This window comes from Colletotrichum chrysophilum (assembly GCF_026319265.1).
Source record: "Colletotrichum chrysophilum strain AFK26 chromosome Unknown scaffold_14, whole genome shotgun sequence".
Taxonomy (NCBI): domain Eukaryota; kingdom Fungi; phylum Ascomycota; class Sordariomycetes; order Glomerellales; family Glomerellaceae; genus Colletotrichum; species Colletotrichum chrysophilum.
In genome coordinates this window covers 514,702-534,518 of record NW_026517301.1, presented here as the reverse complement: position 1 = coordinate 534,518, position 19,817 = coordinate 514,702, and the positions used below count along the sequence as shown (strand labels likewise).

General features: G+C 54.7%; 7 protein-coding genes across 7 annotated transcripts; 4 read left to right on the top strand and 3 right to left on the bottom strand.

Annotated features, from left to right (window-relative positions):
- Window positions 1-391: 391 nt before the first annotated feature.
- Window positions 392-3,661, bottom strand: COL26b_002826 (uncharacterized protein; the record flags this gene model as incomplete). Its single annotated transcript, XM_053175733.1, has 5 exons — window positions 392-495; window positions 567-2,608; window positions 2,822-2,895; window positions 2,952-3,495; window positions 3,648-3,661. 5 exons carry the CDS (start codon window positions 3,659-3,661, stop codon window positions 392-394), a joined length of 2,778 nt encoding a protein of 925 aa, XP_053040442.1.
- A 1,319-nt stretch (window positions 3,662-4,980) lies between these two features.
- COL26b_002825 (uncharacterized protein) lies at window positions 4,981-6,008 on the top strand (the record flags this gene model as incomplete). The annotated part of the gene is made up of 3 exons (XM_053175732.1): window positions 4,981-5,116; window positions 5,217-5,718; window positions 5,777-6,008. The coding sequence occupies 3 exons, from the start codon at window positions 4,981-4,983 to the stop codon at window positions 6,006-6,008; spliced, it is 870 nt and encodes a 289-aa protein (XP_053040441.1).
- Window positions 6,009-7,087: 1,079 nt separating this feature from the next.
- Window positions 7,088-7,917, top strand: COL26b_002824 (uncharacterized protein; the record flags this gene model as incomplete). The annotated part of the gene is made up of 2 exons (XM_053175731.1): window positions 7,088-7,173; window positions 7,248-7,917. The coding sequence occupies 2 exons, from the start codon at window positions 7,088-7,090 to the stop codon at window positions 7,915-7,917; spliced, it is 756 nt and encodes a 251-aa protein (XP_053040440.1).
- A 203-nt stretch (window positions 7,918-8,120) lies between these two features.
- COL26b_002823 (uncharacterized protein) lies at window positions 8,121-9,266 on the bottom strand (the record flags this gene model as incomplete). Its single annotated transcript, XM_053175730.1, has 1 exon — window positions 8,121-9,266. The coding sequence occupies one exon, from the start codon at window positions 9,264-9,266 to the stop codon at window positions 8,121-8,123; it is 1,146 nt and encodes a 381-aa protein (XP_053040439.1).
- A 1,038-nt stretch (window positions 9,267-10,304) lies between these two features.
- Window positions 10,305-11,479, top strand: COL26b_002822 (uncharacterized protein; the record flags this gene model as incomplete). The annotated part of the gene is made up of 2 exons (XM_053175729.1): window positions 10,305-10,466; window positions 10,538-11,479. 2 exons carry the CDS (start codon window positions 10,305-10,307, stop codon window positions 11,477-11,479), a joined length of 1,104 nt encoding a protein of 367 aa, XP_053040438.1.
- Window positions 11,480-11,800: 321 nt separating this feature from the next.
- Window positions 11,801-12,857, bottom strand: COL26b_002821 (uncharacterized protein; the record flags this gene model as incomplete). The annotated part of the gene is made up of 3 exons (XM_053175728.1): window positions 11,801-11,845; window positions 11,902-12,471; window positions 12,609-12,857. The coding sequence occupies 3 exons, from the start codon at window positions 12,855-12,857 to the stop codon at window positions 11,801-11,803; spliced, it is 864 nt and encodes a 287-aa protein (XP_053040437.1).
- A 2,117-nt stretch (window positions 12,858-14,974) lies between these two features.
- Window positions 14,975-16,614, top strand: COL26b_002820 (uncharacterized protein; the record flags this gene model as incomplete). The annotated part of the gene is made up of 4 exons (XM_053175727.1): window positions 14,975-15,307; window positions 15,367-15,413; window positions 15,467-15,907; window positions 15,957-16,614. 4 exons carry the CDS (start codon window positions 14,975-14,977, stop codon window positions 16,612-16,614), a joined length of 1,479 nt encoding a protein of 492 aa, XP_053040436.1.
- Between the last annotated feature and the right edge of the window lie 3,203 nt (window positions 16,615-19,817).

Sequence of the window (19,817 nt, the reverse complement as noted above, 5' to 3'; positions counted from 1 at the left end):
CAACACCCTGGAGAACGGGCTGCGTGGTTGATCTGATCGCCGCCGGAAAAACCCTTCTTGCAGCAGAGGACAAGAGTTGACCGGTGCCGTCCCGAGCGAGGTCTCGCGGCGAGGGGCAGATGCCTCTGTGCTGGGGGGTTCCGAGGGGTTGGACCTCTTCGTGTAGGCGAATGTGATACCCGCTGTGAGCCGCAGCTGCAACTCACACGTGGGCCCCGCAAGATGAGGCGAACTCCTGCTGGTCAACGTTTGGTGCTCCCAACTTGAATTTGCTTCAGAGCTCTCATTGTGTTGCCTTGAATACTAGTACGTACAGATCATCATAACATGCCTTATTTCGAACCAACGAAAGGCACTGGGTATCTCTTGGCCATTCCACATCCCGTTTCATTTACACATATCCGCGGATGCCACGTATGACTCCCGACTTCTTCTTCTTATCGCCATCGTCCTTGCCCTTGCCCTTCTCATCTTTGCGCCGATTCTGAACGCCACCTGACGTTGCTGTCATTAGTTGATCCTCCAGAACCCGTCTCGGAACCGAAGCCGGGATCCTCCAGACTCACCTCTGCCAAAGTATCGTGGGTCAGTCGTGCTCGGGCTGGCAGCTTCGTCCGCCTCTAGTGGACTGGATGGTGCCGGCGCGAGCGATGCACCCGCGGGTACCGGGGTTGACGGGTTGGTCATGATAGGCGGCGTGTTGCTGTACGACGACGGCAGAAAGTTATCTGACAAGACTCGGTGGAGTCCAGAACGGCTAGCTCTCATCGTCACGGGACTGGTCGAATGAGTCGAGTCCGCCCCGTCCACGTCCATGCGGAAGGGCAAGTCGGGCCGCGTGTGAGAGTTTGACGACCCAACCGCGAATCTGCCTTCTTCAACTTGAGACTGCAAGACCGTGTACTTCCGCATCAGGGTCGTATACTGTTTTTGCAGCTCAGCTTGCTTTGCCCGGCTTGCAGCCAAAGCACTCTCCACGGCAGCCTTGGTCTCTGCTGTCCTTCTGTTGTGCAGTCCTTCATGTGCCTCCAGAAGCTTTGCATTCAAAACCCCGATCTGCGTCTGAAATAGCTTCTTCGTTTTCTGCAACTCTTCCTCGCGAGCTTGCAGTTTCAAATCCAGCATCGTGGCCTTGTTCTCTGCCTGGGATGCAGAAGCTAGAGCTTCTTGCCTCTCCGTCTCCTTGGCCTGGAGATTTCTCTCCGAGATCAAGAGTCGCTCTACCTCTGCCCTCAACCGATCGATGTCGGCGGCATTTATTTCGATGGATTGCATGTTTTGCTTCGAGTTGAGTTCCTTGACTTCTGCATCGCAGACCAGCTTCTTGAGCTTCTCACACTCCTCTCGCGCGGCGTGCAACTCTTGCTGCAAGGACTGAATTTTTAACTTCGTCTTCCGAGACTCCTCGCGCAAGGTTCGTAACTTTGCAGACAGGTCAGACTCCCACTTCTTGGCCAGCGTTCGACTCTTTTCGGACTCCTTTCTGATTTGCATCTCAGCCTTCTTCGAGTCTTCCAGACGTTTGCGCAAAGTACGATTGTTCAAGATGAGGTTCTGGGTTTCAGCCTCGCTCGCTGCTTCCTGGACCTGTCTCCGTCGTAGCTCGCCTATATGCGCCATATGCTGCTGCTTGAGATATCTCTCAAAGTTCAAATCGTTTTGTAGAAGGAGAAGCTGCCGCTGCAAGAACGCAATTTGGGTTTGCCCGTCAGCTGCGGAGGACGGCGCGGAGATTGCGGGCGGCGGAGGCAGTTGTGTGGATGACTTCTCGCCTGCAGAGTCCTGGTGGCTGAGGGCCAGTGAGGGAACACTGTCATTGGCCAGAGACTGATGAAGTCCAGACTTGATCACCTTATTTGAGTGAATCATATCTTGTAGATGCGTGTGCGAGGAAGACGGGTTGAGTTGCGGCGGCAACGTTGGACTGTCACCGGGCACATCGGTCCTGGGTGCCTCCAGTGAGTTTCGGTTGGACGGTTGGCTTGACAGCGAACTTTGACGCTGAGCAGTCGAATGAACGCGACTACTCGCCCGAGAAGCTTCCTCTGGCGTTCGGATGGTCCTCCAACTCTCGGCACCAGCCCCCGGCGCAGCATCGCTCAACAAAGCAGGCCCCAGCCCGTCACGATCTGACTCGTCACTGAGAAGCGAGCCCTCACCCTCGGCGGCCTGAGCGACGTCAGGGTTGACAACAGCGAAAGTGTCCGCAGAAAAGCGCAACGCCATACACTCCGCCACAACCTCGGCCGGCTCGCTGGTCATCCAACGGCCAAAGTCTGTCTTTTCAGATTCAATGGTGAGAGTGTAAAAGTTGGGATGCAACAGATGGCTTTGGCGAAAGCGCTCGGACTTGTGACGTATTTCGGTTGGCTGAACTTCCACCTCGTCGGGGTTTGCTGCGTTTGCATGTCGAAGATATCGCTGCGGTTTCCTGATGTAATCCATGAAGTTGATGGGATACAAGCCGTAGAGAATGGTGAAATAATTAGCGAGATGAGGAACATCGATGTCGTCGGTTTCGGGGGAGAAATGGCAGGTCTCCCATCCCGAGCTTGAAGCCTTCTGCTCGCCTTCGTCTGATGTAGCTTCAATCACCCCGATCCTCTCACTATCCCAGAAAAGCAACCGTGCATAAATGTTGAACAGGTTTGGAAGATGTGGCACCAGCGAACTTGGCATATGTGGCAATATCATGATCAAAGCGGTGATTGCCACTGAAATGACGGTTGTCGAGGTGTCTTGTTGCAAACATCGTAGCAAGTTGCCGAACAAGGGCGTTTGCAAGATTTGATGTAGATGCGGCGGTTGGCTCTGGACGAACTCGCACAAGAGTCTGGCAACGCGGGCTCGGCACTCGCTGCGAACAAACGACTTGTCGAGGGTGAAGAGAAAGTCCTGGGCGTCGCATTAGACACTGGATGGTATGGCGGCATGCGCGGTGCATCGCTTACCTTGGGCCTTTTTTTTCCATACGTGAGAAGAGCCTGGCGTATTGCGCGCTCGCTCGATTCCCCAGTCAAGTCATTCCCCGACTGCGTCTTGTAGTATTTGTCCTTCCACGAGGACAACAGTCTTTGCGCGAAAGGGTTTACGGTAGGTTCGGCGGTCGAATCGTCGTTATCGACATGGCCCAGCATCAAAACCTCGAGGGTGGCGTTATGCGACTCCTCCATCAAGCCCTTTTCCCGGGTGAAGTTCTCCAAGACCGGGTCATTCAAGATATCCCACCACTTGAAGAGGCGGGCCGGTGTGCGGAGCACTGGGACCAAAAGGCGGAAGATGTGGATGAAGACAGCATACTTGGACGGCGTGCCCTTGACATGCTTCTCGTATAGACCAAGCAGATCATCTTGCAGTCTGTCGGAGCTCGAGTCGCTATACTCTTCGTGCTTGTTCAGGTACGCTTCGATGACCTGCGTGATGTCGTCGGAGAAAGGCAGAGACGGCGAGGCTGACAGGAAAGATGTCAGAGCTTTGGACAGGTCCTTGAGTGACCTAAACAAGGTCTTGTTAGCCGATCGTGGGCACCATGGCAGAGTTGTGGGAGCTGGAAGGGTCCTGAAGCGAATATCGCGCACCGCATGACGCAGGATCTGGATACGAGATACGGAAGCGACGATAGATGGGAAGAAGATCTGGCCACTCACGCTGACGACGCCATATTGCTACTTGTGACTCTTCATGGAGCCTTGCGATGTTTTTATCGGTCAAGGGGGAAAAGCAAGGCTTCGGCGGACCGCGAGGGCGGGTGTTGAGGTCGATATCATGCAACCGTCAGACAATGAAATCTGCTGATGCAAGGTACAAGCTTTGCCAGGGACCCTCACAGTTGTGCAAGGCCGGTACGGGAATGGAATGGGTGTGGAAACAGTGGAAGGAGACAGTGGAAGGGGGGAAAGATTGGATAATTGGACGCTAGGAAAGCCCCGACGAAAAGCACGACTCCCCTCCACCGCTGCCCTGCCCTGCCCGCCCGCCTGCCTGCCTGTTGCCATCCTAGGTACGCCACGGACGAGTTTGGGTGGTGGGTGACCTGCGGCGGCGTGCGACGGACCACAATCCACACAGTGAGGGGACCCGATGGAAATGACTGCCATGCGCGTTGAGTGGCCTCGCCTAAGACTGCTCTAGCGGGTCCTGCATGTTTTAGGGGGAGCTCTGTACAGTGCAGAATGCGCATCTGGGATGAGCAGAGATGGCCCTGGCACAGTGACGCGGATCCTGGATGAAGCGCGGCAGGTGGGGATACTTGGATCTCGGTGGCCGGATCACGCTGCAGGCAGGTACCGAGACCCCACCAGTGACCTCACGGGGCTAAAACCCCGCAATCCGCGTCTGTACCGCGAGTGCGCCATGCGCCGGTGCGTGGGCCACACTGCACCGATGCACCCGACCCCAGAAAAACGTACGGGCGACAGTGGGGCCATTGGACCACTTGAAGCTGTTGTGGGTTGTGGTCTTGTCCAGAAACGCACCTGATCAGTCGTCCACAGCCAGCGCGGCGTAGTGCCATATGCGTGCTTGTAGAGCAAACCCCCTCAGCTCAGGTCACTTTGCCGGCCAGCTGCGAATAACACGGATTCCCTTTCCTGGGAGGAGAGGTAAGGTACGTAACCGTATGCTGCTCCCAGCAGCAAAGAGCCATGTACCGTCCCGTCCGTACCTTGGACCAGAGATCGGCTGGTGGTGCAACCCCTCCTTTTGCTTGGTCCAGATGACTCGACCCTTATTGCTTGCTTTCCCCTCCCTCTTTTAAGCCAAATAGCTCTGAGCTGTCCTTCTTCTCCTCCTTCTCTCCTTCTTCATCATCATCATCATCAACCAAGCTACTCATCCAACAGCTGCCTCACCAATTCCCCGCGACAACCTTCTCTGTGACCTCTTCACAGTTCCAATTGCTTCATATCAGTCCACTAGCAAGCTCAAGCTTCACCATACCCCTTTCCCCCTCAAACCCAATTCATACAAACAGTTGGCAAGATGGCATCCAAGAGCTCTGCAGTGGCGGACGAGCCCATTGAGGTCTTGTTCGCCCTGCAACCCAACTTTGACCTTCTCGACATGGCCGGCCCATTGGAGGTCCTCGCCAATGCCCTCCACGACAAGAAGGACAAGAGTGAGTCCCCAAATCTACCCTGTTCTCCCTTCCCCCCCACCCCAATGATACCAACGTGAATGCGGACGCAGCCCAGCTGACCAGCCGCCCTACCCCGCAGACTCCAAGGCCTTCGAGGTTACCGTCGCCGCTGCTGAGCCCAAGGTCGTCTCCGACTCGGGCGTCACCATTGGCACCCAGATCCCCTTCAAGGAGGCCTACGAGCGCCTCAGCGACTTTGACGTTCTCGTCATCGTCGGCGGCGATAGCGACAAGATCATCAAGACTAACGCCGAACCTCTCCCCCTCATCACTGCCTTCTCCGAGCTGCAGAAGAAGGACCCCACCCACGAGCGCACCCTTCTCTCCGTCTGCACCGGCTCTCTCCTCCTTGCCAAGCAGGGCATCCTCGCCGGCCTCTCCGCCACCACCCACTCAGACTACATCACCACCCTTGAAATCCTCTGCAGCGAGGCTGCCACCCGCAACCTGACCGAGAGAACCGACGTCATCGAGGATGCCCGATACGTCGTCAACAACCTCCGATTCGACCTCGGCGACGAGGACGAGAACCCGTATGTCCGTCGCACATCCGACGCCGGCCGCCGACCATCCAACGCCAGGTACGTCAGCTTGCTAATACCAAACCCAATTGACTAAACGTGGCTAACGACACAGCAGAAAGGGCAGTATGTCCTTCAAGAGCTCCGGCCGCCGCGAGTCCATCACTCGCCGCGCCGCGATGCGCCTCGGTGGTCTCCGTGTCATCACGGCTGCTGGAGTCAGCGCTGGCGTGGATGCGGCCCTGTATCTTGTCAGCGCTCTCGTCTCCGACGAGTCGGCCGAGGAGGCTGCTCGTTACTTGCATTGGACCTGGAACAAGGGCGTCGTCGTCGACGGACTCGACGTCTAAATGAATTATGATACCCATGAATTACAAGGATGGATGGTAAAAGTTCATTCACGATTCATGAAAATCTGTAAGAAGGACGGGAAAAGCCTTCCAGATGTGTAAAGAGATCTTGAGATCTCGATAGTATTGAAGCAATTACGTGTTTATTAGTCGCAAATCCACTCTATTTCTGAGCCTTGTAACTCCTGCAGCCATGCATGTCACTGTGATCCACTACTCCGTGGGTTCTGCCTAAATCACGAACGCACACCACCGCCAATTGACTGACCGGGTCTCTGCATCCTCCAGCCCGCGCAATTCCTCGTTTTCCATGCCAGATTTCAGCTTCGTCACGCGCACCTTTCCCCTCATAAACCAGTGGGGAATTAACTCTGCGTGTGCCTGGGCTTACATAACTTGACTCGTCTGGTGCTGAAATCCGGGGTTGTACCTTTGACGGACAAGGCAACTCCTTGGGCAATCTTTCGCACAGCGCGCTCGAAACGCCGTTGGCCAGCTTACCGTGTCAGGCTAAACATCGGATAGGCAAACGGCCTGCCACTCGACGCGTCTCAAAACTTTGGGGCTGCTTCTTCCCCAGACTGAGGCATCTGCAATACCTTGTCGACGGGATGGTTTTCCTATTACGCAGGTGGTTTCCATCAATGCGGAGCCAGCTCGAGCTCAGCTCTTGAAACCTTAAAACGGCAGGATGTCGTGTGACGGAAATTCAAACTATCAACACACGTGATGAAGGCACCTGCGTATGTAGAACTTTTGAGCATTTCTGAGCCAAATAGCGCAAGCTATCAAATATATTCAACTGTACGATTCCGAGTTTGTTTTGTCATGCGCTTAGACTGATGTTCCGGCTGGAGCCCCGCATCCGGACACTGAATGGATCCATGTGGGTACAGCATCGGACCCGGACAATTCCCCCGCTCCACGTCCAGCGCCTTGAGACGGATCCACTATCTCTGGCGGACTTATGTAGACCCGCTTCAGCCAATCAGAAATAATTCAATCCTTGCTGTGAACTTTTTAGATTCTCGCGAGCCGCACACCAGAATCCAAGAGCACCGTAGGCCAGCAACGACACCATGCCTAGATCGTGGCGAGGACTGGTTAAAAAGGAGTTTAACCCCTTGTTTCCGGGCTTCAAGCTCGGAGAGAAGAAGGTCTACCTGTGAGAAGCACCCCAATTGCCGTCACCGCACCCCGGCAGCGTGGAGAAACTGACCTTTTCACCACCCTCCACAGGCCGAACCACACCATCACCTTCATCCGCAAAGACAGAGTCCCGCCCAACTGGGCCACTTTCCAGGTGCCCCTCACATTCACAAAGCTCGACATCCGCGACTACCTCTGGAACCTCTACAAAGTCCACACGACGGGGGTGCGCTCATGGGTGGAGTCGAGCAGCGCGATCCGCAAGCCGCGCGGGGGATACTACCGCCCGCAGCCCAAGAAGTTCATGATGGTCCAGCTGGTGAAGCCCTTCGTGTGGCCCGACCCGCCTAAGAACCTCGAGCCCTGGAACAAGAAGCTGTGGCAGGCGCGTACGGACGCGGCGAACGAGCACTTCAAGAGCCAGGCCCACCTCCAGGCCGGTAATCTGCATTACCCCAGCGAACTAGCCATGACCAGCACGCCGCGGAAGCGGCTTGCGGAACAGGCGAAGGCGCTGCTGAACGGGGAGAAGCAGTGGGTTGAGCCGGGCAACTTGGACAGCAAGTGGGACAAGATCGCGGCGGTGGCGAAGAGGGAGAGAGAGGCGAAGCAGAACAAGTATGACACGGAGAACCCGGAGAGGCTGAGTAAGGAGAAGCCGATGAGGAGGGAGAACAAGGCGAAGAGGCTCGCTGAGAAGGAGGCCAGTGAGAAGGAGGCCAGTGAGAAGGAGGCCGGTGAGAAGGAGGTAGAGAAATAATGAGCACAGGGAGCGCATGAATGAAGAAAGAACGGCCGATGACGAGTTGCACTGGATAGGCGAAGGGGCGTGATATCGTCTATGGGATGGCAGCGCGTGGTGGACCCCATGTACAAAATATCAGACAGCTCAAGGTGAACATGCGGTGATCGCCGCATGTGTGTACAACACAAAAAAAGGATGGCATGGAGATGTAGATCATGTCAATTGGTATCATCAAGTTCGTTACTCTCTTCGTCCGTGTTTGATACAACCCAGTGATGGCCTTCTTGAAATCGCAGGACCTCGTTGCCCCATGCCCACCAGCCTGCTGTCAGGTGACGTGCAAAGACCTCGAGGCCGCGGAATACTTGGGGGAGCAGGTCTCCGAACAACGGGCGCAGGTTTGGTTTTCTAGAGTGGATGTCTGGCACAGCAGCGATTATTCGCTGGGGTATTTTGCGGCCATCACCGCCGCCGCGACGCCTGGCGATGATTAGTCTCTCCCACGGCTTCCTCCACGCGGACTCGGTGTCGAAGATGGGCTCCCCCTGCGAGGTGATCTTGACCCATGTCCATTCAGCAGCAACCTCCAGACCCCATCCGGACAGAACACCTTTGGGCGATGTGAGAAGGTCTACTAAGCTAGGCTTGTTAGTGACCCAGACGGCGACGAGGCCACCGTCTGCAAGGTGGCCGCCGACAGGAATCTGCTCGAGGAGCAATCGGGTCTCCTTGAGCCCGTATACCGTGGAATACCCTCCGGTCTTTCTCCTCGCGGACTTGTTCGGCCAAGGCGGATCCAGGACGATGAGGTCAAATAAAGGTGCCGTCGAGACGAAGTCATCTCGAGTATCCTCGATTGAGCCGCTGATGTACGATGACCCTTCAGGAATAAAATGCGCCTTTGCCGCCGCCGCCGTCTCACGCGTGGCATGCTCCTGCAGGCCATCTTGATCGTCACCGCCGCTGGTTCTGGCGGTGATGCTGCTCTTGGTGGTGGTCACTCTTGGGAGACAAAACGGCGCGGCGTGGTGCTCTCTGAGCGTGTCGAGAGCGCTCCTCACCGCCGCCTCGATCATGAGGTCTGCAAGTTGGCTCGCCGGCGTGCTTTGGTTGACGTGGGGGTTCCGCGGCTCCGGTAACGGATAGGGCTCGGCGACAGGGTCGACCGACAGGAGCCGCCGTGGGCCCCCCCCTCCTCCTCCTCCGGATGTTGTCTCGGCACTTTGGCCCGGGAGGTGCTGACTTTCCTCGATGGAGGCAGGGACGTCCACAAGGAACACTGTCTGGCTCTCATCACGGAACAGGATGCACTTTGGCGATGCAGAGCTTGACCGGTCGGGTTTTGAAGGCGGACCAGAGACCATAATTTTATGTGAAGTCGGACTTCTCTGGTCTTAATGCGATAGTGCCCTGCTGTGTGGCTATGACGGGCCGGAGGCGTGAATTGAGGCCCGGCGCAGTCCAAGTGCAATCGAACGGGACCCGGGGCTTGGCTGGGGTGGCCGTAGGAAAAGATAGTACGACGCAGTAGTGCCGAGGTCCTGCGTTGGCGCTGTTTCTCCTGGGAAGACAAGACGGGCGGTCTGGGGCCTATTTCCCTTGGGGAATAATCTTATTCCTGGTGGGAAAATTGTTGAAGACTACTGATCCCTAGCTGGCACGCCAAAGTTGTGTCCAACGTGTGTGATTCAGGTACACGCACGTGTAGACATCGTGAGCGTACAGCGTCTTTTCAGCACCGGTATCCGTACCTTGGCCAGAACAAAGCTGCTGGCCGGAGTTAAAGATCCAGGCGCAATATCTTGTGGTCTCGTGCTGCAGAGTAAAGGAACCGCGAAGTCGGCCACTCGCAACTGCCACCGCCTCTATCCGAAGGGCGTGTCCAGTGTGAGGTACCTTACGTCCGCGACGACGCTCGGCAATCTTCGGCTCGTGGCCTTGACCCCTGTACTAGACTCAGCGGGCAGGACAGTCCGACAGTGCCTCTCCCACCAAAAATGTGCCTCCCCCATTGGCAGCGCCGGTCCGCTTGAGCGCCCCGCGGCCCCCCCCCCCCCCCCCCAGAGGGCGACTCTTCAATGAGAGGGAGCCTTTTAAAAATCTCGCCCGTATGACGTCCGCCCCGTCGCATTCCGGCTCCAGAACCCTTTTCCCTTCCATTTCCCATTGCAACTTCTCCACGATCACCGCCGCCCCACGATCCTTACCCTCCTCGCGTGCCACCTCGATTCTTTCCCTACTTGTGCTCTAATTTACTCCCCGACCTACACACACGCTCCAACACCGACACTCACGGAATGCTCCTGTAGCTACGATTGCCTTCACTACACACGGACGAGGGAACGAGAACCGCGGGTCGCGCTGGCCAGGGAATGCCGTCAGCGCTGATGGAACATGCCTCCATGTCGGAGGTAGCACCGAAGACGCAGCGATCAAAAGCCGACACGAGGAGCCCTCCCGTCTGCCCGACCGACAAAGATGACACGGTAGAACTGAGGAAACAGACCCGGACCTTCGACTATGTCTGGCGGTCCGGCGTCGCGGGAGGCTTGGCGGGTTGTGCTGTAAGTTGGCTCCCTGGGTGACCACGATCTATCTTTACGACGGCCATGTCTGACTTCACCGGGTTATGCAGGCAAAGACGGTCGTCGCGCCCCTCGACCGCGTAAAGATTCTCTTCCAGGCGAGCAACCCCCAGTTCGCAAAGTACACGGGGTCGTGGTTCGGTGTTGCGACGGCGATGAAGGATATCAAGTCCCACGAAGGTGTGTTAGGGCTGTTTAGGGGACACTCTGCAACGCTGCTTCGAATCTTTCCCTACGCCGGCATCAAATTCCTCGCGTACGAGCAAATACGATCCATCATCATCCGAAACAAAGACCAAGAGACCCCATGGCGCCGCCTCCTCAGTGGTTCCATGGCCGGCGTTACCTCTGTATTCTTCACATACCCTTTGGAGGTCATCCGCGTGCGTCTGGCCTTCGAGACGAAACACGGCGGGTCTTCGCTAACCGCCATCTGCCGGCGGATCTACAACGAGCGCTTCGTGCGGACAACCGCGAAGCCTACCGGCACCGTGGTCGACGCGGTTGCTGCGCCTATCGCCGCAATTGCACCACGCTCGGGCTTGGCCAACTTCTACAGAGGCTTCTCGCCAACGCTACTGGGCATGCTGCCGTACGCCGGCATGTCCTTCCTCACACACGATACCGTAGGCGATATTCTCCGACTCCCGAGCTTCGCCAAGTACACGACACTCTCCCAGCCGAAGAATGCACCCGAGGGCAAGGCTGCCCCGCTCCGCTCTTGGGCCGAGCTGCTCGCCGGGGGTGTCGCTGGTCTGGTATCGCAGACCACATCGTACCCACTCGAGGTCATCCGCAGGCGCATGCAAGTTGGCGGTGCCGTTGGGGACGGTCACCGGCTTCGCATCAGCGAAACGGCCGCGATGATCTTTAGGGAGAGGGGAGTGCCAGGCTTCTTTGTGGGCTTGACGATTGGTTACGTGAAGGTGTTCCCCTTGGCAGCCGTGAGCTTCTACACTTACGAACGCGCCAAGACCTGGTTGGGAATTTAGACTGTCTGCTTGTGACAAGAGAGAGAGATGGATGGCTGTTTATGAGTACGGCGTTATTGGGATACAACCGGGGCAGAAGCATTGCTGGGTTTTATGAAACAAACAGGCGGTTGAGAGGAGAAGCCCTGAACCGCCGGAGTATGAGGGCGCCCTAGATTGGAGGCTAACTGCACATGACATTGTCCAATAAACAGTTTTGTATGTTGCGTCACATGTTACGCTCGAAATTGCAGCACATTCTGATTTTTGCGGCTGAGCGACAGGGTGGGCGATTTGGCTCGATTTCATTATATTTTTATTTGTCAAATCATCATACCGCTCTTACTCAGCTTCCTCGCTGATACATCTTGTGATCTCAACACCGTCCTAGATCTTGTCAGAAGCTGCATATGACTTGCTTCGCAGCGGTGGGAGAAACTCACGGGCACACCAGTCGGCTCGAAGCTGTTGATCAGCCGGCTCTCATACTTGAGATGCGGGTTCCCAACCCTCGTCAAGTCTAACCTCTCCTCGCCCTCGCGCTTGAGATACTGCTTCGCGGTCCGGTCGTCAAAGAAGCCGCTCTCCTTGCGCGCCTTGGCAACATCTTTGGCGGCGGCACGCTTCTCCGCGACCGAGCTCCGCACGTACTCCAAATACGGCGGGTTGCCGGGCTTGATGACGTTGTCGGCCGCGAGGACGGACCCGGGCGCGACGATGCCGAGCTGCTCGCACAGCTTGAGGTCGGTCGTGTAGGCGGGCTTGTAGTGGTCCAGGAACATGAGGTCGATCCTGGGGAGGTCGCCGGCGGCGTGCAGGCGCTGGATGGAGGCGTCGCTGGGCCCGACGACGACCTTGACGATGTCGGAGAGGCCGGCGAGGTCGACGAGGGACATGATGACGGCGGCGAACTCGGGGTTGCGCTCGAGGGAGTAGTAGCGCTGGCCGCCCGCCTTGCGGACCGCCGCGCCGAAGAGGATGCAGGAGTAGCCGACGTACCCGCCCAGCTCGACCTGGTGATGATTAGATGAAAGTCAAAAATCGCGGAAGCCTTCCCTAGGGAAAGATCGGATGATCTGCAGCCATCTCGTGTGCAACTCAAAAAAAGCTGGGTTCGACAGGGGCATTTTGGGGGTGGGGGATTCTGTACCATAACCTTGGGCTTGACTTCAGCAATCAGATCCGTCACGATCTTGCCCTTGTCCTCGCCGACGTTCATGAGGTACTTCTTTTTGCGACCGAAATCATCAATGGCGGCCAGCACACGCTCGGGCGAGCCGCGGATCTCGTCAATGTCTGGCTGGGCGTAGACAAAGTGCAGTAGCTCGATTTCGCGGCCATCGTCGAAGAAGACCTCCTCCTGCACCGCGTAGGCTTTGGTTTCGTCAAAGTGAGGCATCTTTTTTGTCTTGTGTGTCTGTGTTGTAGTTTGTCTGAGGGCTTATGATGCAAGTTAAACTGAAAAAATGACCAAGAAAGAAAAAAAGCAAGGGAGATTTAGGAGGGCGAAGCAGTCCGTGGCAGCGACATGGACGATTATTATCACGATTCAACGAGACGGATTAGCACTGATACACCCATTGCAGAATCTCCGAAGCAGCTCGCGCCAGCATGCCGAGTACGTCCGGAAACGCAGCTCTCGGCGACCTTTACCCCAACATCGTCCACCAGCGGGCTGTGGAGCTGCCCCTCAATGCACTTTGGAAGGCATAATTCCCGGGGGGTGGGCGATGGGCAAGAGCAAAGCTCCCCAGCGGGAGCAAGCAGTGAGGGGGTACTTGTGTTAAGCACGACAGGGCCAAGGAAGACAAGGTACCGCAGCATAAAACGATGACCTCCAGCTACCGTCTTGATTACCTCACATGCCTATGGCGGGGTAAAGAAGGGACCCGTTCATGTCACCTGCTTTCGCGATCAGGGAGCGGGAGCGGGATGGTGGGGCCAAGTCCATGGGGGGCTGGAGCCTGGGCAACCTCAAGTCCATGACACGCACAACACCTCATCAGACCGCGTCTTCGATGTAATTGAGTTTCACCGCCAGCTACCTCGGTGAGCAGGACCTGCGCCCTACTGCGGGGAAATCAGGAAGAAGCAAGCAGACGAGAAAAAAAAATAGCTCAAAAGCATTCGGGCAGGCAAGCTGGCAAGGTACGGAGTACATACTTCTCGCCAACGACGTGGGCTGACGGAAGAAAAACGCAAACGCCGCTGATCCAAGACGATTAATTGCATTCATCCGATCGATGCAACGCATACCGCAAAGGCTAACCAACAATGTTCCGACCGAAACATCAGCCCAGAAAATAGAAAAATATCAGGAAACCCCTCCTAGCATCTCTCTCCCCGGGCCAACCAGAGACCTCCAAGATCCAGATGCGGCTCACCGGATCATTGTCTCCCCCCGGTCTGTCTCCCGTTCATCCTACCCCACGTGCGATATCCAGATTCCACGATTCGTGTCGATCAACGCTAGACAATGGCCCTTTTCCTTGTTCAAGAGAGACCGGGAAACTGAAAAGAGGCTGGCGCGGCGTGCCAACTGCCATCGATGATGGAATGGACTTTTCGCTGTTGTGAAACATGGGATTTCCTGATTGCCTCTCATCACCCCTGCTCTTTCGCCTCCATACCGGACGGAAACCACTCCGAACCGCTAGCACGCCATCCAAAGCGCTTCCACGCATTGGTTCACACCGACGGCAACCGCCCGTGGCATGCGGAGCTAGGGCTAGAACGGCGCCGCCTGCACAAGCTCGACTTCTTGGACGTCTCCGGCCAGGGTCTATGGGGCCATCTGCAACATCATGAGCATCATGACTCTCGTTGTAACACGACATGCCGAGAGAAAGAGCTGCCAGACGTGAATTGGACTTGGTCGAGTATCCACGACCGAGTTTTGTGACCAAACCACTACGGGCAAGACGGGTCAGTGTACTTGTCACCGTTTTCTATGCCGACCCTACGGCTGCTCGCACCACTAGCTCATGCTGTAACTGCAGCTACGACTGCATGTAGGCAAGGAAACGAGATAGACTTGGCAGATTCAGCTGGGCGGGACAAGCCGCGCACTCGAAGCTCTGGTCTGCCTCTTGCTGCTCTTTGCCGGTCTTGTCGTTTTCGTCTGGGATGGGATTCCGCGCAACTGGATGCTCTCTGTTACGAAAAGAAGTCGGTCAAGCTTGTGGGGGTCCCTGAATGAGCGTTGGAGGCGCAAGTGATGATGTCGACAATGACCGATCACTTGCATGCGCTGTTTTGCCAATGGAACCGTCAGACGGGAGCATGCTTCGTCGGCTGCAGAGGTCTAGGTCCAGGTTCAGGAGAATACAGATTCATTCAAAAGGCGGCCGTGGGAGCACATGTCGAGCAACCTTCTCATCCTCGATCTCTCATCATTCAACATCACCTCTCCAGGCTTGACGTTCTCGACACCCTCCCATTGCACATCTTTCTTCAACCCAATTCCCTCCTAGTGTGCTCCTCGAGTTACACCCAAACTTTCAAACATTACACAAGATGGCCTCCGACATGAAGGCAACGGTCGAGCCGACCAAGCAGGGTTTCTCCGTCTGCGGCTACGAGAAGATCGAGTACAACTTCGAGTTCCTCGATGGCGTCTTCCAGAAGCAGAACCGCCAGCTCGCCGACTGCTACTCCCGCTGGAAGCGTTGCTTGGCCGTCATGGACCTCAACATCTTCAATCTCTACGGCAAGGAGATGCAGGAGTACTTTGACCACTACAACATTGAGCTCAAGATCCACAAGACCATGATTGGCGAGAAGGCCAAGTCCATGGAGACGCTGCTGAGCATCGTCGATTCCATGACCGAGTTTGGAGTCTTCCGCAAGGTTCGTTCACGCAGCCATGCTATTGAAGCTTGGGAACGTCGGCTAACACACTAATCCAGGAACCCGTCCTTGTTGTCGGAGGTGGTCTTGTCACTGACGTAGCCGGGTAAGCTCCAAACCCCCTTCATCCCATACACCCCCTTTCTGACACACCCCTAGCTTTGCATGCGCCTCTTACCGCCGCAACACGCCATACATCCGCATCCCCACCACCGTCATTGGTCTCATCGATGCCTCCGTCTCCATCAAGGTCGCCGTGAACTACGGCAATTACAAGAACCGCCTGGGAGCGTACCACGCGCCCTCCCGCACCTTCCTCGACTTCACGTTCCTGCGCACACTACCCACCGCCCAGATCCGCAATGGCTTTGCTGAGCTGATCAAGATCTCCACCTGCGCACACCTCGAGACGTTTGATCTCTTGGACCGCTTCTGCGAGGAGTTGATCGGCACAGGCTTTGGCCGTTGCGATGGCAGCAGCAGCGAGGTCCGTGATGCTGCGGACAGGATCAACCGTAACGGTATCCACGACATGTTGAAGCTTGAGACACCCAACCTGCACGAGATCATGCTTGACCGTGTCATTGCCTACGGACACACGTAAGTTTCTCCCCTGCAGCCACCCGTGAACGCCATTGACACCTTGCAGATGGTCCCCTCTCCACGAGCTCGTCCCTGACGTGCCCCTCCGCCACGGCCACGCCATCTCCATTGACATGGCTTACTCTGCAACACTCGCCCACGTCCTCGGCAAGCTCTCATCCGCAGAGCACCGCCGCCTCCTCAACCTATTCTCCCGTGCCGGTCTGTCCATGGACCACCCGCAGTTCGACGAGGCTATCCTCGACAAGGGCACCACCGCCATCCTCAAGACCCGCGACGGCAAGCTGCGCGCTGCCATCCCTTCACCCATCGGCCAGTGCGAGTTCCTCAACGACATTTCGTACGAGGACATGTGCGCCGCGCTCAAGGTGCACAAGGAGCTTATGAAGGAGTACCCCCGCGAGGGCGCCGGTCTCGAGGCATTTGTTGATGCCAGCGATACCGGGTACACGCTCAACGGATGCTGCGAAGAGGTCGAGTCAAGGGAGTTCATGGATGGTGTCGAGAAGACCGTCATCAACGATGATACCATTTCTGAGGAAGGTTCATCCACTGCTGCGTCATCTTCTCCTGGCGAGTATGCTTTGTCAAATGGCAAGAACTTGGGCCCCAAGAGTGCCACGCAGGTGGCTTCCAGCTCAGAGGTTGCGGAGAAGCTGAAGGGGGTCGTTGGCGTTGAGGCGGTTCCTACCAACACCGCATAAAAGCGTCCTTTTGTCTATAGGGAGTTTTCATTTAGGGTTTAACAGTAGAATCGAGTAGAACTCGACAAAAAAAAGTTTATGCCACCTTCACTCCACTGGCTTTGAGGCAGTCTGGTGTTAGTGATATTTAACATAATTTCCATGTGTCACTCATATTTACCAAAACAACACTGAGTTGCTGGTAACCACGCGTACTCCAGCCTAATTAAGACAGTTCTCATTCAACAGCCTCGAGTGCTATTTCCGCATTGACAGCTCCCTACGGGAACTCGACACCCTCCGTCACCGTCACTTTTCCTGGCTTATTCATCTAAATGCCACCGGGTAAGCTACTGCCGACGACTGCATTTAAACAATATTCAGACATCTCTTACCGCCCGGGACAGTCATTGGTAATCATCTAGTTAAGGCTGATGAACGAAGTTACCAATACCTCTCGAGTCAAGAAGAGGGCTATTGTACTGAGTGGATGATCCCACAACCAGTTACACAGTTATGTGCGTAGAATTCCTTCATCTGATCCCGTGCAATTTATTCTGGCTCATTTCCGTGGTGCCGAGGACCGCCATAGTTGTCGTTGGTGTGGAACGCGATGAGGACACACCGGTCTCCATTGAACCCCTGGGTAACTGGTATAAATTGTCAATCAAGTGAGGTGATACAGCTTCCTTTGCTAACAACAAAATTCTCGGAATACGTGCCTTGGATTGAAAATGGTCAGTGTTCTTGACTTGTACTTACAGACGGGCTGGCTGGACCGCAATTTCGCAGTTTTCTCAGCGTGTCGTGTCGATCTGTTGAATACGCTAGAATACACCCACGAAGAGAGCGAAGGAAGATGTCTAACCGCGTTTTCAGTTTTTCGATTCATTAATGCGCGCGGACCGCGCGCATGTTGCCATGAAGGGTCTAGGTATACTCACCATAAGTGTTCAGACAAGTCGGCTATGTGGGCCATTCGTTGGTGCTTCACCATGATCACAGCAAGATGAAGGCTATTTAAACATAACCACGTGGATCTGGGGGCCGTAATTGATGTGACTGTCAGTTTGCATCAGGGCCGAGATTCCTTTTGGTTTACAAACCAACTCGTTTGGACTGCATCTGCAACAACCTTCCGCTTTGAAAAGCCGATTTCGATCAGCTAATCTTCCGGATCGCGCGCAGTCGTCTTTTGTCATCTCAGCCGTCTAGCCGGCATACCGTCCACCGAGCTCAACGGCCTGCTTGTGGGTTTGTTGGCGAAGCTAGAATACGAGACACGAAAGTGGCCTCCAAAAGAGGGATCTCTAGGTGGTTTGCGTTTACGAGCTGAGGAAAGCAAAACAAGATCGGATCTTCGCGAGGTAGTTTCCGGTGATGTTTACTACCAGGTACCGGCGTGGCATTCTTGATTGAGTCAAGTGAGATTAAAGCATTCGATAGTTCAGGATCCAGAGACCGGCAGATTATCTCAGAGGTATATGTGGTGAATACCCAAGAACTAGTGCTTGGAAGTGAAGAAAGCCGACGACAGAATAATCGTTCTATAGTACGTTGGATCCAGACAAGACCTCTGCATACCCAGCAAGACTCCTCGTCCAATCGATATGAAATACTTGAAATTTCATGGATACCGTTGTATTTCTTTGTTGGTTCTACAACTTTCGAGAAACACAAGGGTTCATTTTATACCTCGTAAACTGTTAGCCTTGTATAATCCAGCCGAGCCTCTCCGTTTGACGCTCAACACAGTTAGGCCCCGGCTTTTCAATGCACATATGTTGATGTGCTTGGCTTCAAGATGTATACAAATCAAGATATTGTGACTGTAATCGGTGAACGAGGCATCTATCTATACCTGTAGGCCTTGAACATAGCACTTCAAAAGCACCCGATGTCGTCCCCTCTCGGTGACTTTCTGGAATGATACGATACACAAGCTGCAAGAACTGAAATAGCACCTGAAGAATAAAGATACTTCCTTACCGAGCTCACATCATACTTTGAATTGGCTAAGCTGTCACGCAATGCAGTGCCCGAAGGTTGAATCATTGAACAACCCTCATACTACTATCTTGGTGTTTTCGGGGAACGCTGTCACCACATATTTGGTATTAAATTAGTTCTGAATGTCCGATTCCGGACTAAACATTGTAGCCTATGAGTACCAGCCCGCGCTGTTTACAAAAGTGGCTTCCAGCTCATGAGCCACTTGCAACGGCCCGCGACCAAGCTGCTGTGGTAAATATTCGACGACAGCAACATCTCCTCGAAAGCGCAAATAAAGAGAAATATGGAATCTCAACGACTTTCCAAAGTATTAGGCGTTCATAAGCAAGCGGCGATCAGTTGCAGTCGATTGATTGTGATGTTCGCTCGAAGGTGTCGTCTTCCCTTGGATCGGAGGAGTCAAGCTTTCATGCAGCAAAGAATGAGTCTGGTCTCTGGACTGCTCACTTGGCATTCCTAGCAGTATCAATATCTGAAATATACAAGCAAGTAGAATGAAGAAAGACAGAGAAGTATAGACTAGAATGCGAACTTCAGATACACGGTGACATCTTTAACGTTGTGAGTCTCGTGACATTTGCGGAGTAGGCAACATACATAGGGTCCATCTTAGATGACACCATCAATGATTGCGGTAAACAGCCTTCAATAACTTACGGCAATGGCAATGGACATTAGGATATAATCCAATATTTGTGATTATTGCGCATATACCTTGCGAAACCAGTCCGTTTGACAGTTATGGCCAGCAAACAGGGGGCTGTAGGCACTGAGATGCTGGTGAACTTGACTAAACAATCCATTCTCTGCTGATTCACTTATAAAGAGCTCTCATAGAGTTTAAGTGAGTCTCAAATTCGTTGTAAAATCAGACAGGGCACCAGACACACATGCGTGGGAGATAGACAACTTGGGAGTTAGCAGTAATCGCATTGACCCGGAGGTCGCCGGACGAGATTGTCGTACGAGTTCAAGTGCGCCCATAAGTGGCTCGCTATCTCTTGAAATCGTCTCCACTCATTTAGAGACCTCGCTTTCGATGGATTCATAAGAATACTAAGATCAACCGTGATTTGTGATTGAATTGTTCGAAGTATCGATTACAATAACAGTCGAGAGCGCTCAACAGAGCTTGTGGTCCGCCAAAGTCAAACGGCCCTTAGAAACGACACAGCCATTGCTTCTGCTGTTTGAAGCTGTGAGTGGAAGGA